The sequence below is a fragment of the Xiphophorus hellerii genome, chromosome 17 (assembly GCF_003331165.1).
Source record: "Xiphophorus hellerii strain 12219 chromosome 17, Xiphophorus_hellerii-4.1, whole genome shotgun sequence".
In the NCBI taxonomy this organism is placed as follows: Eukaryota; Metazoa; Chordata; class Actinopteri; order Cyprinodontiformes; family Poeciliidae; genus Xiphophorus; species Xiphophorus hellerii.
In genome coordinates, this window is record NC_045688.1 from 9,009,402 (window position 1) to 9,034,242 (window position 24,841).

Genomic DNA, 24,841 nt, shown 5'->3' on the forward strand with positions numbered 1-24,841 from the left:
TCCCATTCCAGCAAATGTTCTTCCTCTTTTTGGAAATGTGTTACTTCTACTTTTCTTCATTTATTTTTTTAGAGTATTAATGTGGTAAAGCTGTCTGATAAATACTTAATCTTGCAGTGGTAGCTGAATAAAAAAAAATATCAAAAAGGTCAAGAAAGTATAGACAAAGTAATCTCAAAATATAATGAAATTCAGTTGTTCTTTGTCCAACCTCGAGACAGACAAAGAATAAAATCTAGACTGTTTGTATTCAAGACTATGAATTATTAAACTCCATCTTAATTTATTCAGCAATTTGTTATACATTTATGAGATGAACTAATGGTTTTCATGAACAAGAGTCAGCCAATAAGAAAATCTCCAGAAAAGAAATCTACTCAATGACAAAAACTAAGCATATAAAAGTTAAACAAAGGGTTCTTCTCAAAAAAGTTGATTTTGCTATCATCATATATCATGAGATGGTGCAGTTAGTCTGCACTTTACATAATGCTCATATTAGAGATGCTATTTTAAGGTCTAATCTGTGGATTAGGACACCTTAAAAACGGAAAAATGTCAATGATTGAAAAAATAAATATATATATAATCTTTTAACCTTTATCTGGTTTTAACTTTCTAAAAATTTGATAAGTTTATATCGGCCACAAATTGTGAGTCATTAGTATTGACGCATTAACTGAAAGGAAAATAAACATTTTTATCCTGATCTCTGATCAGAACCAAACCAGATGATGCAGTAGCACAATGCAGATGTCATCCTTATCCTGAACATGTGCAATACTGTGAAGTCTTTATCCAACACTCTTCAGATCTCTAATTTGTGTAGGTTGTTGAGTCGAATATCGGACAAATTTCAGCAAACGACATCTTTCAGTCACTAAGCTGTATTCATCTACAGCTAAAAAAGAAGGATGTTCAGCCTCAGGCGGTGACTCTGGATGCGGGGGGCGGGGGGGGGGGGGGGGTTCATGACAGGATGTGGTGCTGCTTTGAAAGGACAGCGACGCGTCAAAGGCGTTCTATTTTACTCCTCTCAGTGGCAAACTGCAAGCCTGGACGCACAGCCAAGAATATCAGAGCCATGCCTGCAGTAACGTTCACAATTATGCAATGTGTTAACATAACTGATGCTCATCTGGACCAGGAGAAACACAGCCATCTTATCATCGTTAGCCACATGCTCAGAAATGCTTCCATTACCGACTTGTGAGGCTGATTCTTTTTTTGGAACTGCAGCACTCAGCCAGACGCTCGCTCGCTCTGCACAGTCTGTTATGCAACTCCCACTTGGTCCATGCAAATCCACCAACACGAGTCACTGGTAACCTTCCGAGCAGTCGTCATAGAAACGGCGCAAGATAATGTTCATAGACTTTAAGGCTGTAATGAGGGTGTGTAATGTCAACAGACAGAGGCATTGTAATGTCCAACTAACATGCTGAGCTTAGCTGAGCCCTGCCTCCCCCCCATTCACACACACACCCTAGTCTTTGGGATCAGCAAAGTGTATGACTGCAGTCGGAAAGTTCAGCTGTAGGTCAGTGTGGAGATTTTTCGAACGTGACGGAACACGCCTCCATTCCCTCCACTTTGCCGGTGGAGCTTAGTGGGCAGAATTCAGGCCGGCCAGAGAGACGGAGGGAACGACCAGACAGGAGGGGTAGAAGTGACAGCTGAGGAATGTCTTCTGTGCTCCCTCTTTGCTATGGTTTCCAGCGACCGTCATGTGAGGAATGCCCAGGGTAGGACAGCAGGTCTTGGAATGTTACCCTCCAAGACCAGTTTAGCCGTTGGAATAGTAAATATCTGTAATCTGGAATATCTCAGGACAACCTCTCAGTTATCCACCTACAGTGCCTTGCAAAAGTATTCATCTCACTTTAATTTTTTGTCTTTTAAAAAGGTAAAATTCGATGTAATTTACTGAAAACCGTTATGATGAAACAAAGCATTGTATAGTTGGGAGGTAAAAGGAAAATAATATTTATTTCTTGAAGGATGGGTTAGAGTTCTCATGGCTTTCTTTGTGACAGGTCAATGCCATAATCGGTCAGCTGTCAAAACTTTAGATTGGCATCAGTGACACTGGGCTCGATCCATGACGGCAAATCTATTCAGTCTAGTTCTATGCTTTGTGCTGAGTAATGTCATGATTTATTATTTATTTTACATTATATTCAAATTTACTAATTGCACTTTCTTAACCATTTGAAAGAAGGTTTGTTCCAGTTTATTTTTACATGCTTAACCAAAGTAGTCAAATTATTATTATTGTCACTTTCTCTATCGTTTATTCTACATTGGCTGTTGTACTCCTAATTGACTGAATAAATTAAAGATTTGTTGTTTTTACATATTTGACCAAGACTGTGAATCTATTGGTGTATTTAAGTGTGATGTACTGGTGCAGAGTTACCAAATAAATGTGTAATTCAGCGCATTTACAGAACTGAGTACAGACCAAAAGTTTGGACACACAGTTGTGTCCAAACTTTTGGTCTGTACTGTATACCTGTGCTTAAAAAAATGTTTTAAGTCAATTCAACACTGTTTTTCTGTATTGGATCAGCACAGGCCGATACTAAACCTCAGACATCTGTATCAGAAGTGAAAAACGTGGATTGGTGCATCCCTACTGAAAACCAATATGTTATTTTCCTTCCACTTCACAAGTATGCACTTTAGCAAGGCATTGTACATCTGTAGTTTATTGATGAAAATATTAGCATTAATCAATGCATCAGCTTCTTTACATGTCCTTCACTTGCAGCAAGTCTGCAATTTGGACACAGACATAACCTCCTGCCTAAAAGACACCAGGCCAGCAGTGCAAAGCAATGCTGCAGACTGAGTCATACCCAAACTTAGTATCATATCCTGAAACCCAGTTAGGAGAACTTGTGGTGGTGGTATTTTTAACCCTGAACTGGTCACCAGGAATGGCAGAGATATTGCAAGTGTAGAGCAGGCCATTGTGAACATGGCACACAAACGCAGACAGAGGTCAGAACATTTCAAAGGATGTCCTACAAATGTCTTACCATGCAACAATAAATAAGAGCATCACTACGACAACGCAGCCAAAGTTTTGCTCATCTTTTCTGTGTGTCAATAAATTTAAAAAAACACACAAAATCCAGACAGTTAAGCTCTGCTGTGCAACTAAAAGGTCATCAGCTTCTCACTTCTAGAGACCATTCGACAGGAAGAGTCAACAGCAAATTGTTCCTGGCTCCAGCTCTTCCCTGGACACAGGTCCAAATAACAATGTTTCCACCAGATGAGTTTGAACAGGGGCCTTGCTGATTCCAGGTTTTATTATAAGAAACTCAGAGCAATGAAAATTGTATGCTAACCAGAGCTATCAATAAACACAAAGAAAGACATTCTGTGAAAGAAAACACGGCTTAGACTAAAAGGCATCCATATCAAAAAACTGATTTTACAACAGTAGAACAGAAACCTCTGAACTTAATGACCTTCACACCTTCTTGCTAAGACTAAACACTTAGACACGAGCAACCAATGGTAATGAGTAACCTCTGTATACAAGATCATTTTAACTTGGATACTCCACTTTTCCTTCAGAATGGGGACTCATTAGGAATCATTAGAAACTGATTCCAGAACTACAACTGTTTTCATTTATTATTTACAGTAGCTGCTTAAATACTATAAGTTTATTTCAAATGCAACCAGGCAAACACCCATCAGCGCAGCATACTGAAGGCAATATATGTTGATTATGTTCCAACATTTGAAAGTCCAGAATGCTTCAAATTCCATTTCCAACCCAAAATCACCATTTGTACAAATCTCCTCTCTCCAAGCAGACCATAATATTCCCTAAATGTGCACCGAAAGTATAGCTGCCCTATTATTAGTACTGGATCAGCAGGGCTCCAGAAAGCTTGTAAATAAGAAGTGTTGCATTGTTTGCCTTGAAAAGATTTGAATCACATGGTAAAGAACCTCCTGATGTCACAGAAAAATGACTGCTGGCCAAGCCGGGCTAAAACGAGCAGCGTTGGGAAAATTCAGTTAAGTTATTGACAAATAAGGAGAAATGAATCTTTTTCAGACATTCTAGAACCGTCTCTCCACTGTAACAGTCTAATAATCTATCCCCAGGTTCCCTCTCTGTCTCAACCATGCAGGTGACAAACAGACAAAAATGAAACTGAAGTAGTGGCATTATCTACAGATGCACTGATGAGGCATTTCCCAGCCATGCTCCACATCTCTTTGACGCCTAACTTACTGGTTTCAAATTTTCACATTAAAAACTAGTTGACTCATAACAGAAAAACAATATGCAGAAGCATGATGCAGTAATCTAAAAATTTCTCAAGCTACACTTTAAACAACAACTTAAAACCAAACACGGCTGTAACTTGGCTGTGATTCTGCGGCTGCAGTTTTATTCCTGTCACTGGATTCAGTAATCCAGTTCACCAACTAATTCGTTATTTGTCTTTAGAAGCTGACATTTTTCGAAATCTCAGATAAAGTTAATACATTCAGAACTGAATTTGTTATTCATCCAATTCCTGTTAGGATGTATACAGTGGGGCAAAAAAGTATTTAGTCAGCCACCAATTGTGTAAGTTCTCCCACTTAAAAAGATGAGAGGCCTGTAATTTTCATCATAGATATACCACAACTATGAGAGACAAAAGGAGAAAAAAAAAATCCAGAAAATCACATTGTCTGATTTTTAATGAATTTATTTGCAAAATATGGTGGAAAATAAGTATTTAGTCAATAACAAAAGTTCATCTCAATACTTTGTTATATACCCTTTGTTGGCAATGACAGAGATCAAACGTTTTCTGTAAGTCTTCACAAGGTTTTCACACACTGTTGCTGGTATTTTGGCCCATTCCTCCATGCAGATCTCCTCTAGAGCAGTGATGTTCTGGGGCTGTCGCTGGGCAACACGGACTTTCAACTCCCTCCAAAGATTTTCTATGGGGTTGAGATCTGGAGACTGGCTAGGCCACTCCAGGACCTTGAAATGCTTCTTACGAAGCCACTCCTTCGTTACCCGGGCGGTGTGTTTGGGATCATTGTCATGCTGAAAGACCCAGCCACGTTTCATCTTCAATGCCCTTGCTGATGGAAGGAGGTTTTCACTCAAAATTTGATGATACATGGCCCCATTCATTCTTTCCTTTACACGGATCAGTCGTCCTGGTCCCTTAGCAGAAAAACAGCCCCAAAGCATGATGTTTCCACCCCCATGCTTCACAGTAGGTATGGTGTTCTTTGGATGCAACTCAGCATTCTCTCTCCTCCAAACACGACGAGTAGAGTTTGTACCAAAAAGTGGTTTCATCTGACCATATGATATTCTCCCAGTCATCTTCTGGATCATCCAAATGCTCTCTAGCAAACTTGAGACGGGCCTTGACATGTACTGGCTTAAGCAGGGGGACACGTCTGGCACTGCAGGATTTGAGTCCCTGGCGGGATAGTGTGTTACTGATGGTAGCCTTTGTTACTTTGGTCCCAGCTCTCTGCAGGTCATTCACTAGGTTCCCCCGTGTGGTTCTGGGATTTTTGCTCACCGTTCTTGTGATCATTTTTGACCCCACGGGGTGAGATCTTGCGTGGAGCCCCAGATCGAGGGAGATTATCAGTGGTCTTGTATGTGTTCCATTTTCTAATAATTGATCCCACAGTTGATTTCTTCACACCAAGCTGTTTACCTATTGCAGATTCAGTCTTCCCAGCCTGGTGCAGGTCTATAATTTTGTTTTGGGTGTCCTTTGACAGCTCTCTAGTTTTGGCCATGGCGGAGTTTAGAGTGTGACTGTTTGAGGTTGTGGACAGGTGTCTTTTATACTGATAACAAGTTCAAACAGGTGCCATTAATACAGGTAACGGGTGGAGGACAGAGGAGCCTCTTACAGAAGAAGTTACAGGTCTGTGAGGGCCAGAAATCTTGCTTGTTTGTAGCTGACCAAATACTTATTTTCCACCATATTTTGCAAATAAATTCATTAAAAATCAGACAATGTGATTTTCTGGATTTTTTTTCTCCTTTTGTCTCTCATAGTTGAGGTATATCTATGATGAAAATTACAGGCCTCTCTCATCTTTTTAAGTGGGAGAACTTGCACAATTGGTGGCTGACTAAATACTTTTTTGCCCCACTGTAACCAGGCCACAGCATGACACTGCTAGGTTGACAAAGTCATGATTAAGAAGAGTAGATGTTTAGTCTCTTAATGTTTTCCAGAACATGCATGCCAAAAATCTACATATCATTTTAGGTTACAACTTTTTTTTTTGTGCATGTTTTAAAGTAAATTAAGGCTTTAATTATCGAATAAAAACACAGCAAAGCAGAGCTTTATATCTCATGTTTGTGAAACCATCACCAAATAAATGCGTTCAAAACTAGTATTAAAACTACAAGAATTTCGGTCTTCGCTGTATTTTAATACAGATCTTGCATTAAAGGATCTGTACAGCTTTACGACTAGCAACGTACCCGGTTAAATGTTACCAACAGCTAGATCTGCATATAAACGGATGAAGAGGACAGTACGTTCATTGCCGAATGGTGGAATGCTTACTTTATACTTTTCTGACGTGTATTTCTACTGATCCGATAGCTTAAATCTGCCGCAAAGTCTAGAAATCCTGCAAGCGTTGAGCGAGGCTAGTGGATGTAGCTCAAGTGAATAGCGGGCAAAATGTTAGCTTGGGACGGATGACATTACAGCCAAAACATCCAAAAAGTCAGCAGTATAGACTTTTTATTCAAGTAGACAAACAGTAGAGGGTATAGTTGATCAATTTTAGAGGCCATGTGTATAGCTGAAGTAGTCAGTCAGCTCAGCTAATGAATGAATTAAGCTAAAGTCCAAAGCCGCAAGCGACAGTTATTTTAGCATGCTAACGCAGCGCTAGCTTACCCCTAAATACATTAATTTCTTTCTCCAAAATAACATTCCCATATGGGTTATGAAAACGACTGTTAAAGCCAACCACAACCTTGCGAAGAAAATATTGCAATGGTATTGGTATGGAACAAATTACCAAAACTAGCCGCTTCTTCCTCTCCAGAGAGTAGTCACCGTCGCGGCTCTGGGTATATCAACAAAACGACTTTTACTGTTAGCCAGGTAGCAACTCTTCACCGCTGAATGCCCAAGAAAATCCATCATTAATGACAATTCCTTCTGATGTGGCTAGTTTAAAGTATCCCGTATTTGATCGGCAACCAATACTTTCTCTAAAGGACAGAAACACTTTTGAAAGTAGTTCTTTCACATCGGCTTTGAATGTGAAATGCAGCGGAACAGCAATTAGACTGCACCCAAAGGTTTCAGATATGTGGTCTCAATGTAGCTAAAAAAGGTAAAGGAAAATCGGTCCAAAAGGGGAAGTGTGCGAGTTAATACCCATTCTGCAAATTGTGAACATGTTGTACATAAGATCTTCAAGCTCAGGCAGCTAATGGCTTCAGTCCTCTGCGTCGAAAAAGACGAGTCTGCTCGGTAGGTAAACAACGGGATGAGAATGGCTTCCATTTGACAGGTGTTCCAGGGCATGCAGTTGCTCACAGTAAAGGGATATTTGCGTCTATAGGTACCAACGGTGCCAGTGAGTAATACTACAAACAATGGCAATGAAGCACAAACCTGGTGGAGCGCAGTAAGACCGTCTACATTGGCGTAGTTGATGTCAGCGCCCCGGTCAAGCAGACGGAGCACCTCCTCGGTATCACCGCTTGAGCAGGCGGCCAGAAACACGGCGCCATCATCGAACTTCACCTTCGTCTTCTTCTTTTTCAGAACAGGAGGCTCCTGATCCGTCTCCGAACCCAGCCATCGCTTTAACTGTTCATTCCTTTTCTGTTTGGCGTCCGCCATCTTCATCCCCCTCCTGTCTCGGGCTTCTTATCGTGCTCCGAGAGAGGGTACACTTTATAGAGGCACTATCCCACAGCGCACTGGGGCGTGGGAAGGGAGGGCTGGGGAGGAGGGGAAAAGAGGCGTCTGGATTGTTTTCCATAACCTCGCGAGAACTGGTTCCCAGGAACTGCAGTACAAAAGGACAATACAATTTCATACTGTATTATGTGTCGTACACATTGACAGGAGAACAGGTTTCACAATTCAGAAAATGTAGTAAATTAATTTCAAAAGTACAATTAGTGAATAATATTTAATTTTCTTCCTCTTTTTTATGCATTTATTTATTTACATTCCTGGTGTCATGACTAAATACACAAGAGCTGCAAAATTGTAATTTTCTTAATTTGTTTTTAAAAAATGTAACCATGCTAGCGTTTCTTTATTATTACTTAATCAAACAAATTAATCAATTCAATATTCCTCAAAATATATACTGTAGTTGATGATCTGACTATTTTTGTACAAACTAAATGTTATACATGTTAGGGTACGTCCGTCAATAGAACGGAATAGAAATAGAATAGAATAGAAATAGAATAGAAATAACCTTTGCTGACCCACAGTGGAAGAAATCTTGGTGGCATTGCAGCAAGCTAAGGTCAGTGAGAGCATGTACATTCACACAAAGGTGAAAAAATACATGTAAAACAAAAATCGGACAACGAATGGCAGGGACAAACATAAAAAATAATACCCTGCACTAAAAAATACCATACTCAATTTAAAAGTAATGTTCAGCAGAGTACACTGATTTAGAGAAAGAAGACATACAGGATGTGCAGAAATTTGTGTGAATAAATAACAGCAGACTAGAAATGAAAAAACCACAAAATACATGGACATAATATTCTTTGATCTAAACCATGCTATTGTAGCTCTGACTGTATGTTTATATAAAGGTTTACATATACATACATCTCCAACCAATTTGTGGTTGTATTGTGAGAAAATGTAGAGAGACACTGCTTTGCAGCACATTATGGCAATATGTTATAAAACAAATCATTTGAATATCATTTCTTACAAAAAAGAAAAAAACTGTGCCTGTCTTAAAGTATATATTTTAAGTTATTTTTATTTTCATGAGTGCTATGCAATGGCTTGCAACTCTTGGTATTGGAACTCTTAAAGATGTTTTATTATTGTAAGGCGTGATACTAATAAACTGTCAACACTGAGGTGGGTAGTCTTTTATCTTTTCATTTCAGGAAGTGGAAGGAATTTTTTTTCATGCTAACCAAACAAACTTTCATTGTCAAGGTATTTTCACTTTGGTGCACACATAAATGCATCAATGACAGGGCTCTGCCAGCTTTGTCCCATGTGATCTATTTGTTTCCATGTCATGGAAACTCACCGCTTTTCACAGAGAGAAATAAAATCCATCTCACCAGAGAGCACCTGTAGGAATTTGATAAGTAATACTTGAAGAGCTTGTAATGTCTGGAGGACTAAAGCACCTTGGTGGTCCTTCTCAACCTGGAGCAAAAAACAAGGTGGTCAGGCATAAAGTCTTTTTTATTTCAACACAGCCATCTGTTATTGTTGGCAGGGAACCCCGTATGCTCAGCATGAGCTGCAGTATTACCTTCTCACATGTAAGTTGACGGTATGAATTGTGCCCCTGGTGTTGTTTTTTTTCCTCTCTGAGGAGTCATTACAGATGATAATGAAGTTATCTCTCTCTCAAAAGTGAATGTACATGATTAGATGCCACCCACCTCTAATCTGACATCCTGAATTAAAATCTGTTCAAGCAAAAATATTAATCCAAAGCATGCATGCAACTGTGAGCCATTCATATAACATTATTATTTTCTCATTTAGGCACAGAAATTGTGTGACTGTGAAATACTTTTGGTAATTTAATTAGGCAAATGTTATAGACTTAACAATTAAGCAAAATTTGGGTCCCATATGCTGTAATGCATGTAATGCATGCATGGACTTTATTTTATGAATGTAGTTGTTAAATATGTTGTAAATTTGCTATTTATATACATATTAGAAGAGGCTACCTACTTTCATAGAAATAAAAATTAAATAAAAGCAAGTTATTCTTCACACGAACAATGAAATCCAGTACTGTGAGCCAAATCAGGTCTATTTGATCAGACTGTGGCACTACTGAGCTATAAAGGTAGCCATGATGGCTTTAATGGTTCCAGCTTGTCTGCATTACTGGGTGTATCATCTTCGATGCCTCATGAGGTTTAGGTCAGGCGAGTCGGCAGGCTGGTCAAACACAATGATATCATGGTCATTACACACCAAACTCTTCAGTTTCATCCATCCATTTTCTAACACCCTTGTCCCTAGTGGGGTTGGGAGGGGTGCTGGTGCCTATCTCCAGCTAACGTTCCGGGCGAGAGGCGGGGTCACCCTGGACAGGTCGGCAGTCTGTCGCAGAGCAACAACAGGACAAAACAACCATGCACACACACACTCACACCTAGGGAGAATTTAGAGAGACCAATTAACCTAACAGTCATGTTGTTGGACTGTGGGAGAAAGCCGGAGAACCCGGAGAGAACCCACGCATGCACAGGGAGAACATGCAAATAGGCACTTGCCGATAATCATTTCAAACAATTAGTGATGTGAAACCTGAGGTTTTCCCAGGTAGATTTAAATGTCTGACACAAACCATGATCTGTCGGCACCTGTCACTTTGATCTCCTATGACTGTTGCTCCTATTCCCTGAAAAAATAAAACTCTGTGGAAGTGACTCAGGTTTGTCAGTAACAGAAAATTATGTCTGCACTCTCTTTCTGTTTGTCTGCAGCATCTGAGACGGTCATGTGTGTTGATTAACAGCAAAAACAGAATGTCTCAGTGTAGGCTTGTTCATAACAGTATGACATCAGTGCCACTACTGATGTCTGAATTCTCAGAGGAAGCTCTTCTTGACTGGTTAGGTCGAGTATTTCTTAGGGAAGATACTTACAAGTGTGGTTTGTGAAACCAGATGAGGTGTGCAAGTCAAGTGTGTAGTAAAGACAGCTGGTGAGGGGGAGGCTGGTTGTTTGTCTCACTTTGTAAATGCACAAGGGTGCAAGCATTTTTATTTGGTCTACTGAGGATTAGTCAGTTTCAGCTAGCCCCTTTTTGGGAAGTAGAAGATGATATTGTCAAACAGTTATTGAGTCATCTAACACAATAAACTGATCAAAATTAGATTCTTAAAATATTAATTTAGGATTTATACCATCCATTAATAGTCACCATAATATTTCAAGGGTTTTGTATATCAGGAGATAGCAAAAATAATCTGTTTTTTATTAGATTTTCACATATCAGAGATTACACAATGTTGTTATTCTTTACACAGAAATAAAGATGTCTGCCTGGCCTCAACACTACAGAGCTAGTTCTGTAGTGTTTAGGAGGGCTACCTTCTTTCATTTAATTGGTTCGGCAAATATAATACCTGCACAAATTTTATAATGGAGGCTAATAATGTGCAGACCACCACATTTGACATAGTTAGGAACCTCATATTGAAGTTGTCATGTGAAAAACTCAGATTAACATCAGTTCCCAAGAGAAAACCACATTGCTAATGTTTTTGGAAGCAGACAGAAGGGATCTGTTCCTTATGACCTTATGGGTGACAAAGCAAGAAACGGTTCTGCTTGAGTTTTCTGCTGTGCAAATTACTCTGCAATGAACTGCAGAAGTCACGGCAGCCAAAGAAGAAGCAAGTTGTCTCTGCTTCAAGCTACCAGCGTGTCAGTGCAGGTGACCCAGACAAATAGCACTCAGAGACTGGTGACTGGTGAAGTGTGGACACCTCGGTCCCATCTGAGAGAAGCCAGACACCACACTTACATGCTCCCATGTCACCCAAAAGCCTGTTGTTGGCGCCCCCGACACTGACACTCTCATCTCCCTTCCCAACAGCCTCTTTATCAGGACAGATAGAAATAGTTATGCTTTGATGTTATCAGAAGACTTTTAAAAAGTGATGTTGATAATTAGGCAGATGGGGATTCATCAGGCCTTCTGACCCTCTCAGTTAGACACCATGAGGCCTGTCTTTGACGTGTCACAAAAACGATTTTGAAACTGTTCCACACGTTAAAAACCGCAAAACAAACCACTGTAGCAAAAATGTATTTGTTGCTGACTGCTAGGGGAATTTTTTTTTTTCACAATTTTCCCAGTTGTTTGGAAATCATTTGGATAGTGCAAATATACAATTTTCTCACCACAGTCAACATCGGAATGCCATAAGAAACTGAACCATTTATACACTCACTAAACTCAAACAAAATTGTTCTGGTCAGAGGCTTTCATCTAATGATCATAAGTGTCAATGTCATTTAAGTTTTGCACTGTCAAGCATGGTGCGGGTAACATTATGATAGTGGTAGTTGATGACTACAAAACTGTGTTTTGGGGGAACAACGCTAACAAAAAAGGGGTCTAAGTTTAAAGTTTTCACTTTAATTAAATTTGAAAACATCCACAATGTATCCAGCTTTACTTTAAGTTGATCTTTTTAGCTGATTTATGCGCCTGGGTCTTGGTTCCTCTTTGCATGTGGCAGCAATTAATGTTGCAAATGCAGCAGAAATTTTGAGAATAATGCATAGACATGAATTTGTGCCTGCAAACTTCAGTCAGAATTTGAAGATAAAATTTTAATGCGTTTAAAGTCTGTTTGCACTGTACTAATATGCAGATATATCCATCCTGGGACTGAGCAGAATTGGAGGAGGATTACTTGCAGACAACAGCTGAGCTCTAACATTGAACAAAAATAGGGCCATTGCTTTTACTCAGCGGGGCCTACATCACCAGAGCATCACTTGATTCTGCTTATTCAGGCCCACACTATTATGCCTGCTGGATAACAATGGAGGTTTGACAGTGCTAACTTGGTTCAAGTGTATGGAGGCTGTGTTATGTCCGGCATTTGCAAATGAGCAGAGGACTTAGTGCGTGATGCAGATACATTGATTTCGACAGTGCATGTTCCTTTAAGACCAAATGAGTGGCGAAAGCCTAATAACACTGGGCTATTTGAGTGACCTTGTTTCCTGGAGAAAAAAAAAAGCTAATAATAGAGCAAAATCTGGAGCTGTGGTGGAGCTTGTAATAGGTTAGAGCTAAAGGCTACAATGAATCATTTCATCCACACAAACCATAAAAAGAAAGAACATCATTTTCTGCTGTTGGAAATATATATCGTCATTGATGCAAAACTGAAGAGGAGCGTATATCTGTATCCACATGATTGTAGTGGATGCTGTGAGACATATTTAGTGCAATCTTTCAAGTCTCCAACAGCTCTCATGTGCCCACATGCATACTCTGACTAATTATTACTTATGTCAGCAGTGGACACGAAGTGGTGCTTGTCCAGACTGACTGTCTAACCTGGTGAAAAACAGTAAGCAGAGCAGTTTTGTTGAGCTCTGATCATATTAAATATATGTAATTTGGTTATGAAAACCACAAGTTTGTAATTAAAGATGATGTACAAAAAATTTAATTTAGACTAAAGTGGTTTTGAGGAAAATAATTTAATAGATATTTAATACAAATATTTAATATCTTCATGTCCTTTCAAAGATTTAGTCTTGAGTAAATTACGTTACATAATGAGGTGGATGTAGAATCTAGTTCTTATTACCTAGATACTGGTCATATGTTTACAATTATTTGAAATAAGGAAAATGTAAAAGCAGTTTAATGCCGAATCACTAGATTGACAACTATAGCTAATAGTTTACAACAGTAACAAATTTTAGATAATGAACAGCTTGAGCTAGGCTATGCTAAATTTAATTTAATTCTGAAGAAACCTTATTTAATTTTGCAAAATGTTGAGTTGTTTATTCTATTGCTTCTTTGGATTTATTCATATTTATTCTACAAGCCCGAGTAAAGAATTTAAAATATAAATTCAGCTACAGCCATGAATGTTTTTCATTTATCTGATGGTTTGATTAAATAAATATAGATTTAGTCATCTAACTAAATTCAACACAAATTAATAATCCTGTAGGCTATTCTATGACTGGTAAACTCAAGAAGAGTTAATAAAAAGTAGCAGAAAAGTTTTTGAAGCTTGTCGATCTACACTTTTTGAAATATTTTGGGGGTTTTTTAATCCAGTTTGTGAGTAAAAAAACTTATTAAATCTAATTAAAGTGCAACAGTTGGGCAGGAAAGTTTCCTTGAAATAATTTCCACAGCAGCTGGAACAGACATTCCCATACTTTGTATTGTTCCACTGTCAATACTTATCTCCCAGGTCTTCTCAAGGCTTTGGTTATCCTGTTTTACAGTTCTTGATTTAGCTATAGAGCCCTGTGCACTCATTATTTCCATTCACCTTGATGAAAAGGATCATGAGCGGAAAAACAGAGCTGTGTTTGGTGTCTAAAGCCTCTGCTCTGTCAGCTTTAAAAATACCACTTACACGCTGTGAACTGAACTCAACCCCGTGGATGGTCAAGGTTTGTAAGTCTGAACAATTCATATCCTCAGGCCAATGGTCACAGATCGTCTCATCATTCTGTTACCAGGTGCCATACATCTTGTTCCTTTAATGTGTTAATCTCTCACAACCTTCATATTCCTAACACTTACTGAAAAGATGTCATTGGGACTTCGTCAAAGCCAGCAACAATTAATGTCAGCTTAAAAGAACTACCCCCCAATACAATTGTAAAGGAAATTCAAAAGTACTTTATACCATGTGTCTTTAGCAATCAGCAGACAGCCATTAAATCTGCATTAGCTCTCTCTAGTTACACAGAAAATGACATCTGGCAAAGCTCCAACACCATACTTCAGAAAGAAGGCCTGAAGCAGCAGCTTTAAATAGATAAGCATTACTTGTGCTACTCAGCTGCAGTGAAACCACCCACATATGATTATAACCCTTTATGCAGCTATCTGGCAGTATTATCTGTACTATCTACAGCAAACCTTTGTATGTGCTTCAGTATAAGTTTCAAGATAAACAGAAATGTATTCTATTTTGCACCATTTAATAAGTGTTAAATATATCAATGTTTTTTTCACAAGGTGAAAATCCCACTTCACTTTGTGTTGATTTTGAAACTGTGGCAAACAGAAATGAGCGAAAAGGTCAAGCTCCTTCAAAGTTCACATTTATTTCTACCATTTTCTTATAATTCTTATATTATAATTTGTACAAAACACGTTTGTCTTGTAGAAACTAGAGCTTGATTAGAGGGAGTCTTAAACACTGGGTCAAGAAGGCAGCTGCCAATACATAATCCTCAATGAAAAGTTTATATTTTAACAAAGTGGATGAAGTCCTGGACACATTAGTGGCATTTATCGCACTGGCTGACTGTAAATTTTGACTCAGCAGTGTTATCAGTTAGGTGTCGACCTCACAAGAAGGTGTGGCAATGTTGCAGCTGACAAGGTGAGAAGTGACGCTATCACATATGGTATCTTTTAAAAGCTCCACTTTGGTCTTGCAACAAAGAGCAAGAGAATGGAGAGTTCTACAGGAGTGGAACCTAAACAGAAGGTGGATTAGGGAAAATTGAGGTGATTGAAAATGACTCTGGGTCAATTTGGTCTTTTTGTAGCCTGTTTCCTGTTTCCTACCCATGAAATGCCAATTCAATTTGTTTTGGTTTCTTATCTCTGTTGTTTTCTGTATATTCTCATTATATATTTCAGAGAAGGGCCCCTTAACTTGGAAGATCAGAACTAATTGTTATGCTAGGCTAACAGTAATCTGTAAAAGTTGATAACAATATGTTTTCTGAATGTTTTGCATTCCAGGACTAATCAAGTTCATCCACATATATGTTGTACATCTATTTGACTTATTCAACAAGTCACGATAATCACATGTATAAATAAACAGCATACGTCTAAAACTTTAATACATTCTTCTTATATTATTGATTAAAAAACACACCGAATCAATGACAGTCTAAACTTTCTAATAATGGAATGGAACAGAAAAATATGAACTACTGAGTGACAGAAATCTCTATCAAAAACAAATTATGTTAAAGTTTGGTGCTATTTCCAGATATATATGTATAAATAAAATTGACCAAACCTTTTTATCAGTGTAGTGATGCTAAACAAATCCCAAATTCTTACTTTGACAGCCATTTTGACCAATAAACAAACAGAAACAAACATAAAAAATGTTTTTGTTTGTTTCTTCCTATCTTGAATTTGATAGGAAGTCCAATAAAATATAAACAGTCGTATTGTTTTTAAGAGGTTGTGTGACATCATCATAACAACCTTCGGTGGAGGGCCGGTGCTAAAAATAGCAGAGAAGTCAAAGTGGTGGGACATATATGTCCATGAAGTGTGCAGTGAACATTCTCCAGATAACAGCAGATGGCTCTTAGAACACCACCATCAAGGTGTTGGTGTTACCTGTAGAGAAGTGAAAGTCTTCCAATATGGTTGCTGTATTCAACAAGGGGATGTTCATTTGAGCGTTTGTAAGCATAAAGTAAGCATGTGTGATCTTAATCACACGTTACAATGGAAAACAAAAATTGTTTAAACCTAGAGCAGCAGCTGTGCAAGAAGGATGTCCACCATAGTTACACCCCAGTTACTAACCATCAGTAGCTTTACTGTACAGTGCGTTAGGAAAGTATTTAGAATCACCCATACAATGGGAATGTTTAGATCAAAGCACTCATTTGTTACAATGACCGCAGTTGGTTACACTCTTAACCAACTGAGAGTTACAAAAGACTACTTCTGCATCTCCTGTTGCTAAGGTGCTGCAGCATTTCTGCTTTTTGTGAACTTAACAGCAGCTCCATGTTTCTTTTAGAAACAAAAAGCTAACCTTAAAAAGATGGTTAAATCACACAGCATGAATACAGAATACAGTGAAAAATCCCCAAGTTCAGGAAATCCTGAGTTTCATAACAAGCTTTTCCCAGCTGATGATGGATGGAAGCCCTATTTCGGCTGAATGAAGTCATCATCGTCGTGTGTTTCGCTCATGTGCTTGATGAGCTTGGGCCAAGACTGGGTCTGCTGTTGGGCTTCTCCGCTTGCTGTGGGGAGGGAGGAAAAAGAAAAAAAAAAAACATAAGGAGTGTGGGGGGGAGGACAGAGTCCACGACATCATCTCTCCAGACCTTTTATGGAGCTCTCCAGTGGAGGGCTAAGAGAGCTGGCCCACTTTCCCATCAGAGCTTCCCAGCCCCATCTCCTCTCCCTCAGGGACCCTGGAACACAGTGTGTGTGAGCAAAGAGATTCAGCGTGATAGGAAACACAATACAGATGTACTTCAAGGGCAAATAACTGAACTGATAAAGGGAAAGAATGGTGATGCAAAATATGAGCAGGCATGACAAAGCTTGATCTAACGTCTGACAAGAAACCACAAGTTGTAACTTAGGGTTGTCATCGTTTTTTGACTTTAATTGAATCCTGATCATAGTAGGCTGGAGGTCTGTCTTCCAGATCCCATCTACAGTAGTAGCGGGGAGGAGGGAAGTAGAGGATGAAGAATAAGACAGGCTTTGGTGCAATGATGATCCTCTAGATGTCATCCAGTCCTCACCCCACTGCTGTGCCTCATGCATGAACCCTGACCAGAGTCGACCCACACCCACAGACAAACACTCGCTCTGAAAGGGAAAAATACGTAGGGGGGGGATGAGACAGAGTTTGAGATGGAACAAGAGAAGGAGAGTGATGAAGCAGATAATGTGGGCGAGCAAAACACGTGTGCATGTCAAAAAAAGAGACAAAGAGATGGATAGAGGGGAAGTACCAGTGCTTGTGAGACAACATGAACGAGAAATGAAGAGGTTGTTCTGTTTGCAGGTTTGGTCCAGCTCTGTTCCCAGATCAGCTGTTTGAATTCTGTTTTTTAAGAGAGGCCTTGAGCCCATCAACTTGCTCCATAAACAAAAGGCCTCTGAAATACGTAAAAGGGATTTTAGAGCAGCTGGATGTGGTTTGTTGTTGTGATAGTTAGATTTCAGTCCAGTCAGAACAGTCCATTCTAAATCTTTCTCACAAAACAAGAGCTATTTTTATAATAGGAAATGACATGCACATATAACCACAAAGAGGTTCATATGCACTAAAAACCTCTCTCTTTGCAGGAGGTTATGATGGTTGGAGATTTCTACCCTTCATATATTTTCTCATGTTTGTTTGAACACAAATGTTGCACCTTCAGTTGCTGTATCTGAAAAACTGAATCAGTGCCTGGCCTGTTTTGAAGTTGTTTGAAGGCACAGTAAATTTTATCTATGTAAACTTGTGAATTTGAAGAAAGGTATAAAAAAATTGCCTGAATAATTTTCTTTTGTATTATTCTGACAAAAAACGGTTATGTATCTTGTTTTTATATCTAATTCAAACTGCGCATTGTGTATGTTAGAACTTTTTCTGGCTAAACTTTTCCTGCTGGTAGAAGAGGCTGCAGCACTTGGCCATTACCTGACATTCAGACTCCAGAAGACCTCAGGGGAGCTGACAGATGACGGGACAGCTGCACGGTCTTTTGCTATGCGACAAATGTGAGCTAAAATAGCAAATTAATGAAACGGGCTCAAGTTCAGACTGGGGCTCAACAGCAGGCCATGTTATTTTGCTCTGAGGTGTCAAACTGTTCAATAGACATCAATTTTAACAGCTGCTAAGGCATAATTATGCATGGTGGTAACTCTTAAATCTGTGAAAATGCTACAATTGCTGCATTGGTGGGCTATCTATTAGTAAAAGGTTAAAATATCGCTCAAATAGTGTGAAGGATGCTAAACATGAACAAGCAGTTCACAGTTAAATAAAACAAGCCATTTATGGATTTTCATGCGAGGATATAAAAGGTAAGATCTGTTGTCATCCAATTCTCCTTCCTTGCAGATTTACGGCCCTCACAGCCGTTTCTCAGAGAAGACACTTTTCTGCCTCATGAACCCAGAACTGTTTCTCCCCCGTTGCCATGGCGTCCTCACCTCTGTGTACCTCACTAAACCTTCAGCCGCCCCTCCAAGCCTCACTGCCTACCGAGCTTAGCAGATCTTCTCCTTCTGCTCAGCAAAACTTCAGCTACCAGCAACCTCTTTTTCAGCTGCTGTGAGGCCTATTATGGTCAAATGAGACAGTATGGCTGTCCGGGAACAGCATCTTCTGCACTGTAAATCTGAAAGTGTTGCCTCATGCTCAGGGTCCTGTGACAAGACAAGGTCCAGAGGTCGCGCCTCCAGGTGATGTGTTTCCATAGGCCCGTGGAAAGGAAATGCACATATATGGTGTGCTCTTTATTTATTGCCAGCTCTTTTACTGGATGAGCGCAGACTTTCTCCTCCTGCAAGCTCTGCAAGTCTCGTAAAGCCGCAAAGTCAGTTCTCTGTGCGAGATTTCGGTGTCTGATCTTTTTAAAATGCAACAATTTTTATCGACTGTATACACAGAGAATAACCTGAAGAGTGGATGTGGAGTTTTCATCGTCTGTAAACCTTAAACCAGAACAACTCAAAAGCTGCAATCTCACAATGTAAATAGCAGAGAGCTCTGGACACTGTACAGATGAAGTTGACAGCTGGTAGGAGAAAAGGACTGTATGTTTTAGCAGGCTGCCGAACACAGCAGGAAGTCAGGAATGATACAGCAGCCTTAGCATGCCTACCATTCAGACAGTGATGGTGGTGGTCGACTGGTTTCCGACAGGTTTATGTGGAAGCTTATCAAACGTTACTGGGTTCCCAGTTAGGGTTTCTTCCGTCTGTCTGACTCTTATGTAGATACTGGCAGTCTCGGTCCAAAGATACATCCTCTATGTTCATCTATTGGCTTGTAAACATTCATGCATGAACTGAAAAGGAAATAGCTAAGAAAAACGAGAGAGTTCAAGAAAAGAGCACATGGGATCCTCCTTATGATGACCCCACAAAGCCGCAGAAAGGACAGAAAGGATCCACTTTTACTATTATTTATGCAGCATTTCTGTCCATATACTTTGGAAAGAAAGCTCAGCCTAGTGTCAAACCTGTGATTCGGGAGAAGCAGTACAGCTTTTGTCCTGGATCAGTGCACCAGACCTTTGAGGAGTTTACGACCATGTCCCCATCAGATATTTTAACAACAAGAAATTTTAAGATGGTTGCTATCAGAGTTTGTTGTCGAGTTTTAAGTGATGTTTGGCTATAAGAAAGGGCTGTCCTTTGTCAGCACAACTGTTTGTGGCATTCATGGACAGAATGTTAAGGCGTAGTCTTAGCAGGGAGGGAGTGTAGTTGTCGAAGCTCTTTACTTTTTGTAGATGATGTGGTTCTTTTGGTATCACAGTGGTCTTTCATTTCAGTCTCTCTTTCCCCCCCAAAAATCACTGACCCCCAGCTTGAATGACTACTGGCTGGTAGTACTCATCTCAATGTGGATAAAGCGTTTTAAGATGGTCTGGAAACACTGTTAGTGGTGGTGATTTTCTTAACAGGAAGTGGAGCCCCAAGTCAAATTCTGCTTAAGGCCACATACAAGCTTGGCCCAGCCCTGCTTTATAGGCCTACGCTTGAGGCACATAAAGCCATATAAAGAAACAGGGAAAGGACAAGGACAGAGAGTTTAGCTGCTGAGCTTTCTCTGAATCAAATAAAAACAAAATATGTGCATGGAGCAACAGGAAAGTGCAGAAATCAAAATTGAAAGAGTTTTTTAACATTATTACCCATCCAGAGGAGGCCACTCTAGAAAGAGAGCAGTCTCTGACAATAAAAGAAGCCAGGTGCCTGTTCACCCGTGGCTGACACCATAAACACCAGTCTCAGTGCAGTAAATGTCAGACATAGGTAGGTACAACACAAATGACTCACTTCTCTGTATACAGATTCCCAAGATGCTGCCTGGCCCAACCAACCCACCGCCTCCAACAACAAGATTGTCCTGTTAGGCTGAAAAAGATTTTTTTGCGCTGAAACACAAAACACATCTTAAGAGAGATTATATATTAGAAATATGCTACTGTCACATTAATCAAATTTAAAGCAATCTTTATATATTGCCAGTTTATTTCTTTCCTGAGATACATAAAAGAGAGTTTGATGTCATACCTTACCTATGAAAAGCAGGAGGTCTTTCAAACATTGCCCATGTTTGTAGCCTGGATTTAGCCTTATAAAAAATATAAATCTATTTTCATTTTTCCTTATTTAAACTTCTAAATTCCTCAGACACAGCATTGCACTCCTAGCACAGCTGGATCCTATGATTTCTGAAGGAAAACGTACTTAGGGAGGGATTAATTGTAACTGATGATGATTTATTCCAGGAAAATTATCTTGTTTTTTGCCCAGTATCATGCAAGCAAGCAAGCATGCATGGTGTTCCACATGAAACTGATTAGATTCAAGTAACCTGCACCAGAGGGAGCTGTTGTCTTCTAAATTATGAGGCTAAGTTTAGACTGAGAACAATTTTATATGAACAAATCCTTATCAGCTGGTTATAGAAGCAAAGTGGAGCTTATCAGTATTCTTAGAAACTTCTAGCTTAAGAAACTAATGTTGCTTTTTTCTGATAGCAAGTTGAACTTTTTCCCTTGAACTGGCAGAAGACAAATGGACCGACTTTCTCTGTTGTTTGTTGCTTTGGCAAGTTATGTTACTTTTTTAACATGGTGACACACAAGGGGAAATGATATCTGTTTCTGCACACCTTAAGGTTTTTAATGTACTATGCATAATCTAAATGGTTGGTGCGAAGAAACGGTAACTGTGACGGCTAACAACATTTAAGATGTGATTTTTGTAGTCTGAGGTTCATAATTTATTGCTGTAAGCAGGGTCATGCGTAACCTTTAAATGTGGCGGTGCAGAAAGATTAAACAGAAGAGCCACAGAACATAAGCTTTAAAGATACTAAAATAAATAATCTCACCATGCCTACTTTAATTAAAAAAGCATGCCAAAACAGTGTAAACTTTAATAGGTTGAATAATAAAATGATACAAAATTGAAAAGAATTTACATACATTTTGACATAGATGTTATACTACCATTCTATTTAAATTGGTGTTCTCTTTAAATAAAGTGCTGTTTTCCACCTGGCAGATTAATGATTTGTTTCCCTTTGCTGTTGTGTTAAGCACCTTCTCTCTCTGGTCAAATGTGGAATATTTTCACACACAGAAGAATGAAATGTATTATTTTATATAAATGCATCGAGTTGCAATTAGGTAAATTAATGAGCAATTACATTCTTATGACATAAGCCTGGCAAACTGAATAAAATAATCAAAATACCATTTCAGTATTATTTGGTCTATTTTAAATAAATGTGATGCTTAGTGTTATTTATTTATTTCTGTTTCATTCCTCTATGTTTCAAATTTCACTATTTTCTAACAATTTTTAAAAATTAATCAATAAACCATATTTACATTTTCATTTAGAGGTCTGTGTACTTGCATCTGTTTACCACGTGCTCTATTAAAATCCCATAGAAACCAAACTTTAGTGTCTTGCCGTATCTCCCTATAAAAATATGCAGTGATTATTTAAGTTTTGATTACTTAATAAATAGAAAGTGACGCTTCATTGAAAGACCTCTACGTATATATTTAAGTTGTAATAACAAAAACCCCTTTGGAAGAAAAAAAGAGTCGGCTCTTAAGACTGAAGCAGCCAAACAGCACAACCACAGAAACGAGGCGGAATTCCCAAATTACAAAAACGTAAAGTTAAAAGAACGGTCGAAAATCTACCCCAAAGCTCATTCAATTGTCGTGAAGTAGCCCCTGATGCTCGGCGTGTGAAACCCCATCGGCCTCTTCGTACAGCACCCTAGCTGAGAAAGGTGCGTTACTTCTATTGATCGCCCCTCAAGTCATAAAATATACTTTAATCTATTGTTTTCTGAAGTGGGGTTTGTTTTGTTTATGTTTCAGAAACATGCCAGCGAAAGGTCCACTACAATCTGTCCAGGTTTTCGGACGTAAAGTAAGTATTTTACTGAATTTAACACACATGTGGTGTTGTAGCTATGCTGCCTCGCTAGCGGACTTGAGCTAATGGTATCAAACACTACCCTCGATTTACTAAGTATTCGCTGCTGTAATGTGATTGATTTGTGCTCATATGTAACTAAAAACTTTTACGATAGTATTTATCAGTTAAAAGCTTCGTGCAGGCCCCACTTTAAACTAATGATGGACTGTCACAGGTCAACAAGGCTAGCTGTTTTAGCTTAGCTAGCCTTGTTTCTGGTTTTCCTGTAGCTTATAAAATCAGCGTGCACGAATCCACATACAAATTGAAATGGTTATACTTGCTCTTATAAAGTTAAAAATACATGTTTCATATTGTTAGCCTGAACTTGTAAGGGTAGTCTTTGTACAGTGCGAAGATATGTGGCAAAAGTGGTATGAGTGGTCGATAGCTACCAATGCATTCCGCTTGTAAAGCTTATTAAATAATAATGTGTCAATTTGGTTTCTCCACAAACCAGAGACTTGAGCATTTTTGTTAAATATACTATATTTCAGTGAGACTGATGCACTTCTACTTTTGTATATGTCTTTGGCAGCTAGATTATTATAGCTGACCATATTTTTGACCAGTTGACATAGTGATTTTCTACTAGATATCTGAATTCACTTGTTTGCTTTAACAGAAAACGGCCACAGCAGTCGCCCACTGCAAAAGGGGAAATGGCCTGATCAAGGTGAATGGCAGACCCCTGGAGATGGTGGAACCTGCCACACTCCAGTACAAGGTGAGTACCTCAGAGAATGGGCAGCTCATGTTCACAGCTTTACATTTTGTTACAGTGTGAGAAAATATTGATTTAAATTTGATTAACTCTTGAAATATTTGTAGAAAATGCTTTAATTTGTCTTTACGGTTTGTCTTTGTTCATTTAAAATATAATCTTTTTTATTTCTAGCTTTTGGAGCCTGTGCTGTTGCTGGGGAAGGAGCGTTTTGCTGGCGTTGACATCAGAGTCCGAGTGAAGGGTGGTGGACACGTTGCGCAGATCTATGGTAAGCATACCTCTGTAGTTCTTGAATGCTGTTCTTGCAGGTTATAAGACAATTTCTTTAATTTTTTTTTTTCTTTCACAGCCATCCGTCAAGCCATCTCCAAAGCCTTGGTTGCATACTACCAGAAGTGTATGTATTATTTTTTTGACTTTTTTTACTACATTGCTGATCAGACAAGTTGCTCTTGTTTTAATTAGAATAGGAACATTCATTTAAAAACAGGAATGTGAATTAAACGTCTGTCCTGTTGAGGAAACTTATTGCTTGGGAAAATATATTTCTGCTGTAAGGATTTCAGCTGGTATCTCCGGCTGAAATCCAGTTAAATTATGAGTTTTACAACGTTATATAAAGTTGTTTAAAATTTGTAAGCTGGAGTGTTTTTGCTTTGCCGCAGATGTTGACGAGGCCTCCAAGAAGGAGATCAAAGACATCCTGATCCAGTACGACAGGACCCTGCTGGTTGCTGATCCACGTCGCTGCGAGTCCAAGAAATTCGGTGGACCTGGAGCCCGTGCCCGCTACCAGAAGTCCTACCGTTAAGCGCTCTGTACATTTTCTTAATAAATTGGAGGAACATAAATGTTGGGAGTTTTTCTTAAGTCTTTGAATGATCTTCTCACTCCATTATGAAAAAGTAGGGCGGTCTAGTTCAGTTATGTCAGATTCATTATGTTTGCTAAAGAAACAGATGGAGCATAACTACAAGTATGTTACAGAGTCAATAGATCCACGTAGAAATGAACTCTTAATAGAATGAAAAGTGTTTAACTCCAGTTTTAGAGGCAGAGTGGCTCGACTTTGGGGAGCAGGCTGAACACAAACCTTCATGTCTGAAAGCTCTGCTTCAGCAACAAACTGAGATCAGGCCATGTTCTTAAAGCTCACACAAGGTTTTGTATTTCAGAAGAAAATTGAAC

The 24,841-nt window shown here is 39.0% G+C and overlaps 2 protein-coding genes across 7 annotated transcripts in view; one reads left to right on the plus strand and one right to left on the minus strand.

Annotated features, from left to right (window-relative positions):
* The window catches only part of ppp1r12a (protein phosphatase 1, regulatory subunit 12A), a 47,307-nt gene extending 39,320 nt beyond the window's left edge, over window positions 1–7,987 (minus strand). For 3 of the 4 annotated variants that reach the window (XM_032589320.1, XM_032589321.1, XM_032589318.1), the window contains exon 1: window positions 7,659–7,987. In XM_032589320.1, the coding sequence (XP_032445211.1) occupies window positions 7,659–7,895 (237 nt within the window). In that variant the 5' untranslated portion in view covers window positions 7,896–7,987. The remainder of the gene's footprint in view (window positions 1–7,658) is intronic. The other variant, XM_032589322.1, reaches the window with a different exon arrangement.
* An 11,677-nt stretch (window positions 7,988–19,664) lies between these two features.
* rps16 (ribosomal protein S16) lies at window positions 19,665–24,504 on the plus strand. Of its 3 annotated transcripts, none has more exons than XM_032590062.1 (6): window positions 19,665–19,669; window positions 22,827–22,878; window positions 23,552–23,653; window positions 23,825–23,921; window positions 24,003–24,050; window positions 24,319–24,504. In XM_032590062.1, exons 2-6 carry the CDS (start codon window positions 22,831–22,833, stop codon window positions 24,462–24,464), a joined length of 441 nt encoding a protein of 146 aa, XP_032445953.1. In that variant the 5' UTR covers window positions 19,665–19,669; window positions 22,827–22,830; the 3' UTR covers window positions 24,465–24,504. The 3 variants fall into 3 exon arrangements, with proteins under 3 accessions (XP_032445953.1, XP_032445952.1, XP_032445954.1); XM_032590061.1 differs by lacking the exon at window positions 19,665–19,669 and adding an exon at window positions 22,643–22,735; XM_032590063.1 differs by lacking the exon at window positions 19,665–19,669 and having other exon boundaries at window positions 22,821–22,882.
* The last annotated feature ends 337 nt before the right edge of the window (window positions 24,505–24,841 follow it).

Coding starts and splice junctions, on each gene's coding strand:
- rps16 (XM_032590062.1), top strand. CDS start 22,831: ATGCCAGCGAAAGGTCCACTACAATCTGTCCAGGTTTTCGGACGTAAA. Junction 22,879..23,551: donor TCCAGGTTTTCGGACGTAAA/GTAAGTATTTTA, acceptor TTGCTTTAACAG/AAAACGGCCACAGCAGTCGC. Junction 23,922..24,002: donor ACACGTTGCGCAGATCTATG/GTAAGCATACCT, acceptor TTTCTTTCACAG/CCATCCGTCAAGCCATCTCC.